This window comes from Salvelinus alpinus, chromosome 14 (assembly GCF_045679555.1).
Source record: "Salvelinus alpinus chromosome 14, SLU_Salpinus.1, whole genome shotgun sequence".
Taxonomy (NCBI): Eukaryota; Metazoa; Chordata; class Actinopteri; order Salmoniformes; family Salmonidae; genus Salvelinus; species Salvelinus alpinus.
Genome location: NC_092099.1, coordinates 37,902,402 through 37,921,131, shown reverse-complemented (window position 1 = coordinate 37,921,131; position 18,730 = coordinate 37,902,402). Strand labels below are relative to the sequence as shown.

General features: G+C 48.2%; 1 protein-coding gene across 17 annotated transcripts in view; it reads right to left on the bottom strand.

The window, feature by feature from the left end:
* LOC139538886 (microtubule-associated protein 2-like) overlaps positions 1–18,730 on the bottom strand; it is a 167,047-nt gene that overhangs the window by 71,244 nt on the left and 77,073 nt on the right. For all 17 annotated transcript variants that reach the window (XM_071341419.1, XM_071341417.1, XM_071341427.1 and 14 more), the window contains one exon: positions 112–353. In XM_071341419.1, the coding sequence (XP_071197520.1) occupies positions 112–316 (205 nt within the window). In that variant the 5' untranslated portion in view covers positions 317–353. The remainder of the gene's footprint in view (positions 1–111; positions 354–18,730) is intronic.

Below are 18,730 nucleotides of genomic sequence, written 5' to 3'. Positions count from 1 at the left end.
AACTCAAAATTGTAGTCACAAAAAGTTTGGTCAATACTGATTAGGTATGTGGGTACAAGACAGCAGTTATAGAAGCTCTGTCCCTGAGTCTCAGATATCAGGTGTCCTTACCAGCTGTAACTGCATGGTCGCCGTTGAAGCCATTCTCTCTGGCAGTGTAGGAAGGTGGTGCTGCTCCATGGGCCGTCCCTGGCTGGCACGCCCTGTAGGAGGGGGGGTAGCCATTAGCCCCATGGGCTGGGGGGGTAGAGGGGTCCTGTGCCCCCGACGGATCCCACTGGGGGGGGCTGTCTTCACGTTGACGATCGTCTGCCATGCTGGGGGTCAGTGGCGACCAGAGTCTCTCCTTTTGGCTGGGAGAAGAGGAGAACATGGTCATTGATTGATTGATTGATTGATTGATTGATTGATTGATTGATTGGTTGATTGATTGATTGATTGATTGATTGATTGATTAGTGGGGGTCAGTGGCGGCCAGGGGGGTCTCTGCTTATGGCTGGGAGAAGAGGAGAACATGGTCATTGATTGATTGATTGATTGATTGATTGATTGATTGATTGATTGATTGATTGATTGATTGATTGATTAGTGGGGGTCAGTGGCGGCCAGGGGGGTCTCTGCTTATGGCTGGGAGAAGAGGAGAATATGGTGATTGATTGATTGATTGACTGATTAGTGGGGGTCAGTGGCAGCCAGGAGGGTCTCTGCTTATGGCAGGAGAAGAGGATGGTCATAGATTAATATAATAAATGGTGACTCATAATGGTTATTAACAGTTTGGCAGGGATACAGAATACAGAACATATTGATGGGGTGGAAAAGACCCAATGACAAAGGACATCATTCACATTCAACACACTCTTCTGCCTCAGATCACAAATCACCTCCCACATCTACAGACTGTTAGAACTGGCTTATGGACTTCAGATCACAGGACAGTCTCTCTCTATCTCTGCTGCGAAGTTCACTTTTGAGCTGTGCTGGTGGCTTGCAGGCATACCCAGACTGCCCCAGACTGTAGCCAGCATTGGAGTCTCTGTGACAGGGATATGTCTGAGGACAGAGTGCTTGGAGTTCAGATTCCTGAAACCCCACAGGGCTAAGGAAAGAGCATGTGGGACCATCTGAGGGAAGGGGCGTTCTGCTGGGTCCCTCTAGTGGACTGATCCTGCTCTACAACACAGGGGGAGAGCGAACGAATAGGTAATAATGCTGAATTCCAAATGGTCCCCAGATCTCAGACGATTGGATACAGTATAAGCACTATAGTAATAGCTTCATCATGCCATCTGATTGGCTAGGTGGAAATGTCTGCATTCACCTATCCAATCCTCTCACATACAGTGCATTTGGAAAGTATTCAGACCCCTTGACTTTTTCCACATTTTGTTACATTACAGACTTATTCAAAAATTGATTAAAAGTAAAATGTTCCTCATCAATCTACACAAAATACCCCATAATGACAAAGCGAAAACAGTTTTTTTATTTGGCAAATGTATTAAAAATAAAAAACAGAAATACCTTATTTACATAAGTATTCAGACCCGTTGCTATGAGACTGAAATTGAGCTCAGGTGCATCCTGTTTCCATTGACCAAGCCATGAGTTCGAAGAAATTGTCCGTAGAGCTCCGAGACAGAATTGTGTCGAGGAACGGATCTGGGGAAGGGTACAAAATATTTCTGCAGTATTGAACATCCCCAAGAACAAAGTGACCTACATCATTCTTAAATGGAAGAAGTTTGGAACCACCAAGATTCTTCCTAGAGCTGGCCGTCTGGCCAAACTCAGCAGTCGGGGTAGAAGGGCCTTGGTCAGGGAAGTGACCAAGATCCCGACTGTCACTCTGATAGAGCTCCAAAGTTCCTCTGTGGAGATGGAAGAACCTTCTAGAACCATAACCATCTCTGCAGCACTCCACCAATCAGAGCTTTATGGTTGTGGCCAGACAGAAGCCACTCCTCAGTAAAAGGCACATGACAGCCCGCTTGGAGTTTGCCAAAAGGCACCTGCTCTGATTAAACCAAGATTGAAATCTTTGGCCTGAATGCCAAACGTCACGTCTGGAGGAAACCTAGCACCAACTCTACGGTGAAGCATGGTGGTGGCAGCATCATGCTGTGGGAATGTTTTTCAGCAGCAGGGACTGGGAGATTGGTCAGGATCGAGGGAAAGATTAACGGAGAAAAGTACAGAGAGATCCTTGAAGAAAACCTGCTCTAGAGCGCTCAGGACCTCAGACTGGAGCGAAGGTTCACCTTCCAACAGGACAACAACCCTAAGCACACAGCCAAGACAACACAGGAGGTGCTTCGGGACAAGTCTCTGAATGTCCTTGAGTGGCCCAGCCAGAGCCCGGACTTGAACCCGATCAAACATCTCTGGAGAGACCTGAAATAGCTGTGCAGCGACAATCCCCATCCAACCTGACAGAGCTTGAGAGGATCTGCAGAGACGAATGGGAGAAACTCCAAATAAATGTGAGCCAAGCTTGTACTGTACCATCATACCCAAGAAGACTTGAGGCTGTAATCACTACCAAAGGTGCTTCAACAAAGTACTGAGTAAAGGGTCTGAATACTTATGTAAATGTGATATTTCAGTTTTATATATTTAATAAATTAGCAATAAAATCTAAAAAACTATTTTTGTTTGTCATTAGGAGGTATTGTGTGTAGATTGATGAAGAAAAACATATATTTAATTAATTTTAGAATAAGGCTGGAACGTAACAAAATGTGGAAAATGTCAAGGGGTCTGAATACTTTCCGAATGCACTGAATACAGGAGTAGCTAGGGAGTAGAGGCTATAGGACTGGTAAGGAATAGGAGAGGGGAGCAGAGTGAGCGGTCAGTCAGTCATTTGCAGGCAGCAGAGCCTGTCTCATCAGGCCAGACTGACGTTTGATTTTGCTGTCCAGGATGGGTTGTTGTGGCACCAGAGGGAACGAGGGCAGGGTAACATGGCCACAATGACTTCCTGTCCCTTTGTAACCACTTCAGAGTGTCTATCATATGAGAGCCCCCCCCCCCACTCTCTCTCTGTCTCAACTCAATTTCAATTTCAATTCAATTTTAGGGGCTTTAGTTCCATGGGAAACATATGTTTACATTGCCAAAGCAAGTGAAATAGATAATAAACAAAAGTGAAATACACAATAAAAAATCGAATCAAAATTTATTTGTCACGTGCGCTGAATACAACAGTTGTAGACCTTACAGTGAAATGCTTACTTACAGGCTCTAACCAATAGTGCAAAAAAAGTATTAGGTGAACAATATGTAAGTAAAGAAATAAAACAACAGTAAAAAGATAGGATATATACAGTAGCGAGGCTATAAAAGTAGCGAGGCTACATACAGACACAGGTTAGTCAGACTGAATGAGGTAGTATGTACATGTAGATATGGTTAAAGTGACTATGCATATATGATGAACAGAGAGTAGCAGCAGCGAAAAAGAGGGGTTGGCGGGTGGTGGCTGACACAATGCAGATAGCCCGGTTAGCCAATGTGCAGGAGCACTGGTTGGTCAGCCCAATTGAGGTAGTATGTACATGAATGTATAGTTAAAGTGACTATGCATATATGATAAACAGAGAGTAGCAGCAGCATAAAAAGACAATGCAAATAGTCTGGGTAGCCATTTGCTTACCTGTTCAGGAGTCTTATGACTTGGGGGTAAAAACTGTTGAGAAGCCTTTTTGTCCTAGACTTGGCACTCCGGTACCGCTTGCCATGCGGTAGTAGAGAGAACAGTCTATGACTGGGGTGGCTGGGGTCTTTGACAATTTTTAGGGCCTTCCTCTGACACCGCCTGGTGTAGAGGTCCTGGATGGCAGGCAGCTTAGCCCCAGTGATGTACTGGGCCATACCCACTACCCTCTATAGTGCCTTGCGGTCGGAGGCCGAGCAGTTGCCAGTCAGGATGCTCTCAATATTGCAGCTGTAGAACCTTTTGAGGATCTCAGGACCCATGCCAAATCTTTTTAGTTTCCTGAGGGGGAATAGGCTTTGTCATGCCCTCTTCACGACTGTCTTGGTGTGTTTGGACCATTCTAGTTTGTTGTTGATGTGGACACCAAGGAACTTGAAGGTCTCAACTTGCTCCACTACAGCCCCGTCGATGAGAATGGGGGCGTGCTCGGTCCTCCTTTTCCTGTAATCCACAATAATCTCCTTAATCTTGGTTACGTTGAGGGATAGGTTGTTATTCTGGCACCACCCGGCTAGGTCTCTGACTTCCTCCCTATAGGCTGTCTCATCGTTGTCGGTGATCAGGCCTACCACTGTTGTGTCGTCTGCAAACTTAATGATGGTGTTGGAGTTGTGCCTGGCCATGCAGTCGTGGGTGAACAGGGAGTACAGGAGGGGACTGAGCACGCACCCCTGGGGAGCTCCAGTGTTGAGGATCAGCGTGGCAAATGTGTTGCTACCTACCCTCACCACCTGGGGGTGGCCCGTCAGGAAGTCCAGGATCCAGTTGCAGAGGTAGGTGTTTAGTCCTTAGCTTAGTGATGAGCTTTGAGGGTACTATGGTGTTGAACGCTGAGCTGTAGTCAATGAATAGCATTCTCATGTAAGTGTTCCTTTTGTCCAGGTGGGAAAGGGCAGTGTGGAGTGCAATAGAGATTGCATCATTTGTGGATCTGTTTGGGCGGTATGCAAATTGGAGTGGGTCTAGGGTTTCTGGGATAATGGTGTTGATGTGAGCCATTACCAACCTTTCAAAGCACTTCATGGCTACAGACGTGAGTGCTACAGGTCTGTAGTCATTTAGGCAGGTTGCCTTTGTGTTCTTGGGCACAGGGACTATGGTGGTCTGCTTGAAACATGTTGGTATTACAGACTTAATCAGGGACATGTTCAAAATGTCAGTGAAGACACCTGCCAGTTTGTCAGCACATGCCAGGAGCACACGCCCTGGTAATCCGTCTTGCCCCGCAGCCTTATGTATGTTGACCTGATTAAAGGTCTTACTCACGTCGGCTACGGAGAGCGTGATCACACAGTCGCCTGGAACAGCTGATGCTCTCATGCATGCCTCAGTGTTGCTTGCCTCGAAGCGAGTATAGAAGTGATTTAACTCGTCTGGTAGGCTCGTGTCACTGGGCAGCTCCCGGCTGTGCTTCCCTTTGTAGTCTGTAATAGTTTGCAAGCCCTGCCACATAAGACGAGCGTCGGAGCCCGTGTAGTATGATTCAATCTTAGCCCTGTATTGACGCTTTGCCTGTTTGATGGTTCGTCGCAGGGCATAGCAGGATTTCTTGTAAGCTTCCGGGTTAGAGTCCCGCACCTAGAAAGCGGCAGCTCTACTCTTTAGCTCAGTGCGAATGTTGCCTGTAGTCCATGGCTTCTGGTTGAGGTATGTACGTACAGTCACTGTGGGAACACGTCCTCGATGCACTTATTGATAAAGCCAGTGACTGATGTGGTGTACTCCTCAATGCCATCGGAAGAATCCCGGAACATGTTCCAGTCTGTGATAGCAAAACAGTCCTGTAGTTTAGCATCTGCTTCATCAGACCACTTTTTTTTATAGACCGAGTCACTGGTGCTTCCTGCTTTAAATTTTGTTTGTAAGCCGGAATCAGGAGGATAGAGTTGTGGTCGGATTTACCAAATGGAGGGCGAGGGAGAGCTTTGTACGCGTCCCTGTGTGTGGAGTACAGGTGATCTAGAATTTTTTTCCCTCTGGTTGCACATTTAACATGTTGATGGAAATTTGGTAGAACTGATTTAAGTTTCCCTGCATTAAAGTCTCCGGCCACTAGGAGCGCCACCTCTGGGTGAGTGGTTTCCTGTTTGCTTATTTCCTTATACAGCTGACTGAGTGCGGTCTTAGTGCCAGCATCTGTCTGTGGTGGTAAATAAACAGCCATGAAAAGTATAGCTGAAAACTCTCTAGGCAAGTAGTGTGGCCTGCAATTTATCACAATATACTCTACTTCAGGCGAGCAAAATCTAGAGACTTCCTTAGATTTCGTGCACCAGCTGTTCTACAAATATGCACAGACCTCCCCCCCTCGTCTTACCGGAGTGTGCTGTTCTATCTTGCCGGTGCAGCGTGTATCCCGCTAGCTGAATATCCATGTCGTCATTCAGCCACGATTCCGTGAAACTCTCTTTCTCTCCATAACCAGAAGGGATAAACTCTCTCTCTCTCTGACTGTGCATAAAAAGCCATAAACGCTGGTGTTATTCTCAAACCCAACAAAAGCACAAAATGTTTCTAGTACAACCACACACATTACAATCTTTAATGTATCACCAATGACTCACTGCTACAGGGTGTAGGGCAGTAGAGGGGCAGGGGAAAAGGGAGGCAGGGGAACAGTGACAGTGGGGGCAGGGTGTAGGGAGAGGCACCGGGCAGGGGGACACAGACTGGGTGTAGGGGAAAAGGGAGGCAGAGGGACACAGACTGGGTGTAGGGTAAAAGGGAGGCAGGGGGACGCTGACAGTGGTGGCAGGGTGTAGGGGGGGGCACAGGGCAGGGGGACACAGACTGGGTGTAGGGGAAAAGTGAGGCAGGGGAACACAGATTGGGTGTACAGGAAAAGGGAGGCAGGGGGACACAGACTGGGTGTAGGGGAAAAGTGAGGCAGGGGGACACAGACTGGGTGTAGGGGAAAAGGGAGGCAGGGGGACACAGACTGGGTGTAGGGGAAAAGGGAGGCAGAGGGACACAGACTGGGTGTAGGGGAAAAGGGAGGCAGGGGGACACAGACTGGGTGTAGGGGAAAAGGGAGGCAGGGGGACACAGACTGGGTGTAGGGGAAAAGGGAGGCAGGGGGACACAGACTGGGTGTAGGGGAAAAGAGAGGCAGGGGGACACAGACTGGGTGTAGGGGAAAAGGGAGGCAGGGGGACACAGACTGGGTGTAGGGGAAAGGGAGGCAGAGTGACACAGACTGGGTGTAGGGGAAAGGGAGGCAGAGTGACACCGACAGTGGGGCAGGGTGTAGGGGGGTACAAGGAATGGTGGAGGGGGGCATGGGAACACAGACAGTGGGTTAGGGTATAGGGGGCACGGGTACCGGGTGGAGGCCAGGGTGTAGGCTGACAGAGCAGGGTGGGGAGCTAGTCCAACACCCCCCATCCAGTCCCACAGAGATAGGATGTTCAGAGCCTGGGTGGCAGGAAGGACAGCTGCATGGGGGAACTGAAACAAAATGTCCATTTCACATTGGACACGGCTACCCATCCTCACCTGTCCTCATCCCTCGTCTTTTACCCACCTCTCTCTGTCTGGATAATAGAAACTGGGTTGTTCCATCTACCTCCCTAAAGTAGTACTCTGTAGGGAACAGGGCACCATTAGGGACACACTTTACCTCTCCCCTGCTGGCAACAACTGCACCGACGGACCAGGACAGGGTGGAAATTAGCATAGGCTGTTTGTTGTTTAGAGCTAAGCTCAGTTACATATAGTTCTGATGAATCAAAGTACATGTACAACAGCATACAGTACCAGTATTTGAAAATCCCATTAAAACCCATTACTGAGGGAGAATTTTGCTTAGCAACAGAGAACAGTTTGAATAGTGCATGGTATTCTGAGAATATGGCGCAACAGGCCTAGTAGTGATATCGCTTGTATAACAGTGGTTTTCAACCTGTGGGAGGTGGTCTGCAATTTTTTCAATGGCAGCCATGCTTTGATCATCATGTCACCTCAATTTTTATTGGAAAGGAGCATCAAGCTCATCATCTTGCACATTCACCACCCAGTGATAAACTGCATGCTGTCCCGTGTTGTAGTGGCAGGACCACACAACTTATGTGACTCCAAGTTCACTTGGATATCAGTATTTATATCAGTATTTGCGTATTAAGGCATTTCCACAGCCATTTCTCCCATAATACATTTTAGCGACACAAAAATATCCCACCACGTCACACGAGCAAGTGTCTGTCGGCATTTATAAAATTGTACCGGCATTTCACATTTTCATCAGACTGGTCGTGACTTTTCCATGCGTCAGATAATTAATTAAATGGTTGGATGGAAACCTGGTTATTCACTGATAAAACTGACTCTAAATTTGTCAGGCAAGATATATATTTTTTAATTATACAACTCCACGAGAGCTTTTGAATGTGATTTGGAGGTCCCCGGAATGGAAAAGTTTGGGAACAGCAACTGTCAAGGCAAGCTACTGACAATCTAATAAGTAGGGTAGCCCACTTTTCTTCTTCTCCTCCTTATTCCTCTTGTCCTCCCCTTCCTCTATATCTTCCTACTCAGTCCTTTCTTTCTCCTCTCCTCTCTCTCCTCCTCTTCATCCACTTATTCATCCTCCTCCTCCTCATCACCCAGTTTGAAACCCCACTCCACCTGTTGCCTATGTCACGTGTGATTTGATTTGGGTGGGCATTCTATGTTAATTTTTCTATGTTTTGGTATATCTTTGTTTTGGCCGGGTATGGTTCTCAATCAGGGACAGCTGTCTATCGTTGTCTCTGATTGGGAACCATACTTAGGTAGCATTTTCCCACCTGTGTTTTGTGGGTAGTTATTTTCTGTTTAGTGTTTTCTGCACCTGACGGGACTGTTTCGGTTTCGTTTCTCACTGTGTTGTTTTGTTCTAGTGTTCAGTGTTAATAAATATCATGAACACTTACCACGCTGCGCTTTGGTCCGATCCTTCCTCATGCAACGATGACCGTGACAGAACTACCCACCACAAGCGGACCAAGCAGCGTGGTATGGAGGAGCAGAGGGTTCAGGATTCGTGGACTTGGGAGGAGATACTAGACGGAAAGGGACCCTGGAGACAGGCTGGGGAATATCGCCGTCCGAAAGAGGAACTGGAGGCAGCTAAAGCTGAGAGGCGGCGATATGAGGCAAGTCAGCGAAGCAGGCACGAGAGGCAGCCCCCAACTTTTTTTGGGGGGGGGGGGGGGGGGCACATGGGGAGATTGGCGGAGTCAGGCTATAGACCAGAGCCAACTCCCCGTGCTTACCGGAAGCAGCGTGGTACTGGTCAGGCACCGTGTTATGCGATAAAGTGCACGGTGTCTCCAGTGCGCGCTCATAGCCCGGTGCGCTATATGCCAGCCCTCCGCAAGTGCCATGCGAGAGTGGGCATCCAGCCAGGGCAGAGTGTGGCAGCTCAGCGCGCTTGGTCTCCGGTGCGCCGTTTCGGCCCAGGGTATCCTGCCCCGGCTCTGCGCACTGTGTCTCCGGTGCGCTGGGACTGTTCAGTGCGTCCTATGCCTGCGCTCAGCCCGTGCCGGGCTAAAGTGGGCATTCAGCCAAGTGGAGAGGTGCAAGTGGTAAGCACTAGATCTCCAGTGCTCCTCCACAGCCCGGTTCAACCTGTGCCTGCACTCTGGAGGGGCCGGGCTAAAGTGGGCATTCAGCCTGGAGGAGTGGTGCCAAGGCTGCGCACCAGAGCTCCAGTGCTCCCCCACAGCCCGGTTCATTCAGTGCCTCCTCTACGCACCAGGCCTCCTGTAGGTCTCCCCAGCCTGGTGGGCCCTGTGGCAGCCCCACGCACCAGGCTGTCTCTGCGCCTGCCTGCCTCCCTCCATGCCTGCCTGCCTGCCTGCATCCCTCCCTGCGTGCCTGCCTGCCTGCCTGCCTCCCTCCATGCCTGCCTGCCTGCCTCCCTCCCTCCATGCCTGCCTGCATGCCTGCCTGCCTCCCTCCATGCCTGCCTGCCTGCCTGCCTCCATGCCTGCCTGCCTCCATGCCTGCCTCCCTCCCTCCCTCCTCCCATGCCTGCCTCCCTCCCTCCCTCCATGCCTGCCTTCCTACCTGCCTGCCTACCTCCCTGTGTGTCTCAATGTGTGTCTGTGTATGTGTCTGTGTATGTGTCTTTCTGTGCCGTGTGTGAGTCACTTGGCTGCTGCATTGCAGGGCTCTCCACTCACAGTTGGCTCACTGCAGGAGACAGGGAGCATAGAGAGGGAGAGGGGAAGCACAGAAAGAGAGAGACAGGGAGCACAGAGAGAGCAGAGAGAGAGGGGGAGACAGGGAGCGCAGAGAGAGAGAGGGAGACAGGGAGCGCAGAGAGAGGGAGGGAGCACAGAAAGAGAGAGGGAGGGAGCACAGAGAGAAACAGGGAGCACAGAGAGAGAGACAGGGAGCACAGAGAGAGCGACAGGGAGCACAGAGAGGGAGGGAGGGAGAACAGAGAGGGAGACAGGGAGCACAGAGAGCACAGAGAGAGAGAGGGAGACAGGGAGCGCAGAGTGAGAGGGAGGGAGCACAGAAAGAGAGAGGGAGGGAGCACAGAAAGAGAGAGGGAGGGAGCACAGAGAGAGACAGGGAGCACAGAGAGAGAGACAGGGAGCACAGAGATGGAGACGGGGAGCATAGAGAGGGAGAGGGGAAGCACAGAAAGAGAGAGGGAGGGAGCACAGAGAGAGACAGGGAGCACAGAGAGAGAGACAGGGAGTACAGAGAGAGAGACAGGGAGCACAGAGAGGGAGACAGGGAGCACAGAGAGGGAGACAGGGAGCACAGAGAGGGAGACAGGGAGCACAGAGAGGGAGACAGGGAGCACAGAGAGGGAGACAGGGAGCACAGAGAGGGAGACAGGGAGCACAGAGAGCACAGAGAGAGAGAGGGAGACAGGGAGCGCATAGAGAGAGGGAGGGAGCACAGAAAGAGAGAGGGAGGGAGCACAGAAAGAGAGAGGGAGACAGGGAGAGCAGAGAGAGAGGGAGGGAGCACAGAAAGAGAGAGGGAGGGAGCACAGAAAGAGAGAGGGAGGGAGCACAGAAAGAGAGAGGGAGGGAACACAGAGAGGGAGAGAGAACACTGAGAGGAGAGAGGGAGCACAGAGAGGAGAGAGGGAGCACAGAGAGGAGAGAGGGAGCACAGAGAGGGAAAACAGAGGAGCGAGGGAACACAGAGAGGAGAGAGGGAACACAGAGAGGAGAGAGGGAACACAGACAGGGGGCGAGAGGGAGCATAGGGGGGCATGGGGAGCTCATATCCTCTATGTGGACACTAGGATGGTGTGCAGTGAGGGGGATAGTGAAGTAAGGCTGCCAGTGAGGCAACTGATTCATTGATTTGTTTCTTTCACCATTTCCACACACATACAAGTAAACAAATTGTTTATGCCAATTGATGCAAGATCCCCATTGGAAATTAAGGGAACAGTTCTCTATAAAATGAATGGCTTTGACTGCTTTTTGACCTGATTCTCTGTTGAATAATTCAGCTAAAGTGTGTGATGGTGTCAGCTGGTCAGTAATGAGATCTACTGGACTGTAGTAAGAAACTAAAATGGAGCTGCTAGACTGTACAGCTCTAAAAGGGTGCTTCTGTTTGTGAGACGCTGCCCTTTTGTTCTGTAGCAGTAGTGATCCACAGTAGTAGAGACTATAGAGCCCCTCCCTGTACCTGTAGCAGCATCACATTTCCCCTGTCTCAGATCTGGAGGGCCCTGCCTACGTCTAACATCCCCTCTTCCAGAATCTGGAGGGCCCTGCCTACGTCTAACATCCCCTCTTCCAGAATCTGGAGGGCCCTGCCTACCTCTAACGTCCCCTCTTCCAGATCTGAAAGGCCCTGCCTACGTCTAACATCCCCTCTTCCAGAATCTGGAGGGCCCTGCCTACGTCTAACATCCCCTCTTCCAGATCTGGAGGGCCCTGCCTACCTCTAACGTCCCCTCTTCCAGATCTGGAGGGCCTTGCCTACGTCTAACATCCCCTCTTCCAGAATCTGGAGGGCCCTGCCTACGTCTAACATCCCCTCTTCCAGATCTGGAGGGCCCTGCCTACCTCTAACGTCCCCTCTTCCAGATCTGGAGGGCCCTGCCTACGTCTAACATCCCCTCAGTCGGGAAGCAGGAGCGATTATGGGATTGACTGGAATTCTTTTCACCCTATTGGGCTTATGTGTGTATAAATATATAAACTCAGCAAAAAAAGAAATGTCCCTTTTTCAGGACCCTGTCGTTCAAAGATAATTTGTAAAAATCCAAATAACTTCACAGATCTTCATTGTAAAGGGTTGCTTGTTCAATGAACCATAAACAATTAATGAACATGCACCTGTGGAACGGTCGTTAAGACACTAACAGCTTACAGATGGTAGGCAATTAAGGTCACAGTTATAAAAACTTAGGACACTAAAGAGGTCTTTCTACTGACTCTGAAAAACACACAAAGTAAGATGCCCAGGGTTCCTGCTCATCTGCGTGAACATGCCTTAGGCATGCTGCAAGGAGGCATGAGGACTGCAGATGTGGCCAGGGCAAAAAATTGCTATGTCCGTTCTGTGAGACGCCTAAGATAGCGCTACAGGGAGACAGGATGGACAGCTGATCATCCTCGCAGTGGAAGACCATGTGTAACAACACCTGCACAGAATCAGTACATCAGAACATCAAACCTGCGGGACAGGTACAGGATGGCAACAACAGCCCTAGTTACACCAGGAACGCACAATCCATCCATCAGTGCTCAGACTGTCCGCAATAAGCTGAGAGAGGCTGGACTGAGGGCTTGTAGGCCTGTTGTAAGGCAGGTCCAAACCAGACATCACTGGCAACAATGTCGCCTATGGGCACAAACCCACCGTCGCTGGACCAGACAGGACTGGCAAAAAGTGTTCTTCACTGACGAGTCGCGGTTTTGTCTCACCAGGGGTGATGGTCGGATTCGCATTTATCGTCGAAGGAATGAGCGTTACACCGAGGCCTGTACTCTGGAGCGGGATCGATTTAGAGGTGGAGGGTCCGTCATGGTCTGGGGCGGTGTGTCACAGCATCATCGGACTGAGCTTGTTGTCATTGCAGGCAATCTCAACGCTGTGCGTTACAGGGAAGACATCCTCCTCCCTCATGTGGTAACCGTTCCTGCAGGCTCATCCTGACATGACTCTCCAGCATGACAATGCCACCAGCCATACTGCTCGTTCTGTGCGTGATTTTCTGCAAGACAGGAATGTCAGTGTTCTGCCATGGCCAGCGAAGAGCCCGGATCTCAATCCCATTGAGCACGTCTGGGACCTGTTGGACCAGAGGGTGAGGGCTAGGGCCATTCCCCCCAGAAATGTCCGGGAACTTGCAGGTGCCTTGGTGGAAGAGTGGGGTAACATCTCACAGCAAGAACTGGCAAGTCTGGTGCAGTCCACGAGGAGGAGATGCACTGCAGTACTTGATGCAGCTCGTGGCCACACCAGATACTGACTGTTACTTTTGACCCCCCCTTTGTTCAGGGACACATTATTCCATTTCTGTTAGTCACATGTCTGTGGAACTTGTTCAGTTTATGTCTCAGTTGTTGAATCTTGTTATGTTCATACAAATATTTACCATTAAGATTGCTGAAAATAAATGCAGTTGACAGTGAGAGGACGTTTCTTCTTTTGCTGAGTTTAGTTGTCCACATATTCTAAGTCAGAACCGTCCAGAGTAGTGATGCAAGTCAGGCGGGCGGGTGCGGGCAGTGATCGGTTGAAGAGCACGCATTTAGTTTTACTTGCATTTAAGAGCAGTTGGAGGCCACGGTAGGAGTGTTGTATGGCATTGAAGCTCGTTTGGAGGTTTGTTAACACAGTGTCCAAAGAAGGGCCAGATGTATACAGAATTGTGTCGTCTGCGTAGAGGTGAATCAGAGAATCACCTGCAGCAAGAGCGACATCATTGATATATACAAAGAAAAGAATCAGCCAAAGATTTGAACCTTGTGGCACCCCCATAGAGACTGCCAGAGGTCCTGACAACAGGCCCTCTGATTTGACACACTGAACTCTGTCTGATACGTAGTTAGTGAACCAGGCAAGGCAGTCATTTGAGAAACCAATGCTATTTAGTCTGCCGATAAGAATGCAGTGATTGACAGAGTCTAAAGTCGGAGAAGGTACGGTGGGATTCGAAATGGTCGGTGATCTGTTTGTTAACTTGGCTTTCAAAGACTTTAGAAAGGCAGGGCAGGATAGATATAGGTCTGTAACAGTTTGGGTCTAGAGTGTCTCCCCCTTTGAAGTGGTAGATGACCGTGGCAGCTTTCCAATCTTTAGGGATCTCAGACGATATGAAAGAGAGGATGAACAAGCTAGTAATAGGGGTTGCAAAAATTGTGGCACATAATTTTTGAAAGTGAGAGTCCAGATTGTCTAGCTCAGCTGATTTCTAGGGATCCAGATTTTACAGCTCTTTCAGAACATCAGCTATCTAGATTTGGGTGAAGGAGAAGCGGGGGAGGGGGCTTGGGCAAGTTGCTGTGGGGGGTGCAGAGCTGTTTGCCAGAGTAGGGGTAGCCAGGTGGAAAACATGGCCAGCCATAGAAAAATGCTTCTTTAAATCTACAATAATCGAGATTTTCTTGGTGGTGATAGTGTTTCCTAGCCTCAGTGCAGTGGGCAGCTGGGAGGAGGTGCTCTTATTCTCCATGGACTTTACAGTGTCCCAAAACTTTTGGGAGTTTGTGCTACAGGATGCAAATTTCTGTTTGAAAAAGCTAGCCTTTGCTTTCCTAACTGACTGTGTATATTGGTTCCTAACTTCCCTGAAAAGTTGCATTCGATGCTAATGCAGTACGCCACAGGTTGTTTTTGTGCTGGTCAAGGGCAGTCAAGTCTGGAGTGAACCTGTTCTTAGTTCTACATATTTTTGAATGGGGGCATCCTTATTTAAGATGGTGAGGAAAGCACATTTAAAGAATAACTAGGCATCCTCTGCTGACGGGATGAGGTCAATATCCTTCCAGGATACCCGGGCCAGGTCGATTAGAAAGTCTTGCTTGCTGAAGTGTTTTAGGGAGCATTTGACAGTGATGAGGGGTGGTTGTTTGACCGGGGACCCATTACGGACGCAGGCAATGAGGCAGTAGTTGCTGAGATCCTGGTTGAAGACAGCAGAGGTGTATTTAGAGGGCCGGTTGGTCAGGATGCTATCTATGACGGTGCCCGTGTTTACGGATTTAGGGTTGTACCTGGTAGGTTCCTTGATAATTTGTGTGAGATTGAGGGCATCTAGCTTAGATTGTAGGACGGCTGGGGTGTTAACCTCTTGACGCTAGGGGTCATATATATATATATTTTTAAAGAACGTTCCCAAGGTAAACGGACTATTTCTCCGGTCCAGATCGTAGAATATGCATATAATTTACGGATTAGGATAGAAAACACTCCAAAGTTTCCAAAACTGTCAAGATATTGTCTGTGAGTATAACAAAACTAATTCTGCAGGCGAAAACCTGAGAAAATATAACCCGGGAGTGATATTTCTTTTTTTTAATTCTGTGTTTCCTGGCCCGTCTATCCTCCATTTAAATGGGTATCAACCAGATTCCTTTTCCAATAGCTTCCTCAGGCTGTGACCAGGCTTTAGACATAGTTTCAGGCTTTTATTTTGAAAAATGAGCGAGATGATTCATAAGTAGTCAGGTGTCCTCTGAATGTTTGCTGCGCGCGAGAGAGGGGCTCCCCATTTTCCTTTTCTCTTTTAAAGAATAGGTTATGGTCCGGTTGAAATATTATCGATTACGTTTGTTAAAAACAACCTGAGGATTGATTATAAAAAACATTTGACATGTTTCTACGACCATTACGGATACTTTTTGGAATTTGTCGAGCGGAACACGGCTTTGGTTTTCTCAACATAATGCGCAACCCAAATGGCGTTTTTTTGTGATAAAAGTAATATTTATCGAACAAAAATAACATTTGTTGTGTAACTGGGAGTCTCGTGAGTGGAAACATCCGAAGATTATCTAAGGTAAGCGATTATTTTATTGCTTTTCTGACTTTCGTGACCAAGCTAACCAAGCTAGCTGTTGTAGCATTGAAAGCTACACTCACAAAAGCTTGGAATTCTTTCGCTGTAAAGTATATTTTCAAAATCTGACACAATAGGTGGATTAACAACAAGCTAAGCTGTGTTTTGGTCAATTTCACTTGTGATTGCATGATTATAAATATTTTTAGTAATATTTTTTAATCTGATACGTTTGGAAATTTTCATCTTCCTTTCAGGACCGGAACGAGGCTGTAGTTTTCTCAACATAACGCGCAACCCAAATGGCGTTTTTTTGTTATAAAAGTAATATTTATCGAACAAAAATAACATTTATTGTGTAACTGGGAGTCTCGTGAGTGCAAACATCCGAAGATTATCTAAGGTAAGTGATTAATTTTATTGCTTTTCTGACTTTCATGACCATGCTAATTTGGGGCAAGCTGTTGTAGCATTGAAAGCTACACTCACAAAAGCTTGGATTTCTTTCGCTGTAAAATATATTTTCAAAATCTGACACGATAGGTGGATTAACAACAAGCTAAGCTGTGTTTTGGTATATTTCACTTGTGATTGCATGATTATAAATATTTTTTGTAATATTTTTGCATTTGGCGCCCTGCAATTCTAGCGGTTGTTTAGGAAAGTGATCCCGTAAAAGGGATCCGTAGCGCAGAGAAGTTAAGCATATCCCAATTTAGGTCACCTAACATTACGAACTCTGAAGATAAATGGGACGCAATCAATTCACAAATGGTGTCCAGGGCACAGGTAGTGTGATGGGGCACAGGTAGGCCAGGGCACAGGTAGGCCGATGGGGTTCTATAGCAAGCGGCAACAGTGAGAGACTTGTTTCTGGAAAGGTGGATTTTTAAAAGTAGAAGCTCGAATTGTTTGGGCACAGACCTGGATAGTATGACAGAACTTTGCAGGCTCTCTCTGCAGTAGATTGCAACTCCGCCCCCTTTGGCAGTTCTATCTTGGCTGAAAATGTTGTAGTTGGGGATGGAAATTTCTGATTTTTTGGTGTCCTTCCTAAGCAAGGATTCAGATACGGCTAGGACATCAGGGTTGGTGGAGTGTGCTAAAGCAGTGAATAAAACAAACTTAGGGAGGAGGCTTCTGATGTTAACATGCATGAAACCAAGGCTTTTACAGTTATAGAAGTCAACAAATGATAGCGCCTGGGGAATAGGAGTGGAACTGGGGGCTACAGGGCCTGGGTAAACCTCTACATCACCAGAGGAACAGAGGAGGAGTAGGATAAGGGTACGGCTAAAGGCTATAATATCAAATCAAATCAAAAATATATATATTTGTCACATACACATGGTTACCAGATGTTAATGCGAGTGTAGCAAAATGCTTGTGCTTCTAGTTCCGACAATGCAGTAATAACCAACAAGTAATCTAACCTAACAATTCCACAACTACTATCTTATACACACAAGTGTAAAGGGATAAAGAATATGTACATAAAGATATATGAATGAGTGATGGTACAGAACGGCATAGGCAAGATGCAGTAGATGGTATAGTGTACAGTCTATACATATACATATGAGATGAGTAATGTAGGGTATGTAAACATAAAGTGGCATAGTTTAAAGTGGCTAGTGATACATGTATTACATAAAGATGGCAAGATGCAGTAGATGATATAGAGTACAGTATATACATATACATATGAGATGAGTAATGTAGGATATGTAAACATTATATTAAGTGGCATTGTTTAAAGTGGCTAGTGATACATTTTTACATAATTTCCATCAATTCCCATTATTAAAGTGGCTGGAGTTGAGTCAGTATGTTGGCAGCGGCCACTAAATGTTAGTGGTGGCTGTTTAACAGTCTGATGGCCTTGAGATAGAAGCTGTTTTTCAGTCTCTCGGTCCCCGCTTTGATGCACCTGTACTGACCTCGCCTTCTGGATGATAGCGGGGTGAACAGGCAGTGGCTCGGGTGGTTGTTGTCCTTGATGATCTTTATGGCCTTCCTGTGACATCGGGTGGTGTAGGTGTCCTGGAGGGCAGGTAGTTTGCCCCCGGTGATGCGTTGTGCAGACCTCACTACCCTCTGGAGAGCCTTGCCGTTGTGGGCGGAGCAGTTGCCGTACCAGGCGGTGATACAGCCCGACAGGATGCTCTCGATTGTGCATCTGTAGAAGTTTGTGAGTGCTTTTGGTGACAAGACGAATTTCTTCAGCCTCCTGAGGTTGAAGAGGCGCTGCTGCGCCTTCTTCACAACGCTGTCTGTGTGGGTGGACCAATTCAGTCTGTCCGTGATGTGTACACCGAGGAACTTAAAACTTTCCACCTTCTCCACTACTGTCCCGTCGATGTGGATAGGGGGGTGCTCCCTCTGCTGTTTCCTGAAGTCCACAATCATCTCCTTTGTTTTGTTGACGTTGAGTGCAAGGTTATTTTCCTGACACCACACTCCGAGGGCCCTCACCTCCTCCCTGTAGGCCGTCTCGTCGTTGTTGGTAATCAAGCCTACCACTGTAGTGTCGTCCGCAAACTTGATGATAGAGTTGGAGGCGTGCATGGCCACGCAGTCGTGGGTGAACAGGGAGTACAGGAGAGGGCTCAGAACGCACCCTTGTGGGGCCCCGGTGTTGAGGATCAGCGGGGTGGAGATGTTGTTACCTACCCTCACCACCTGGGGGCGGCCCGTCAGGAAGTCAAGGACCCAGTTGCACAGGGCGGGGTCGAGACCCAGGGTCTCGAGCTTGATGACCAGTTTGGAGGGTACTATGGTGTTAAATGCTGAGCTGTAGTCGATGAACAGCATTCTCACATAGGTATTCCTCTTGTCCAGATGGGTTAGGGCAGTGTGCAGTGTGGTTGCGATTGTGTCGTCTGTGGACCTATTGGGTCGGTAAGCAAATTGGAGTGGGTCTAGGGTGTCAGGTAGGGTGGAGGTGATATGGTCCTTGACTAGTCTCTCAAAGCACTTCATGATGACGGAAGTGAGTGCTACGGGGCGGTAGTCGTTTAGCTCAGTTACCTTAG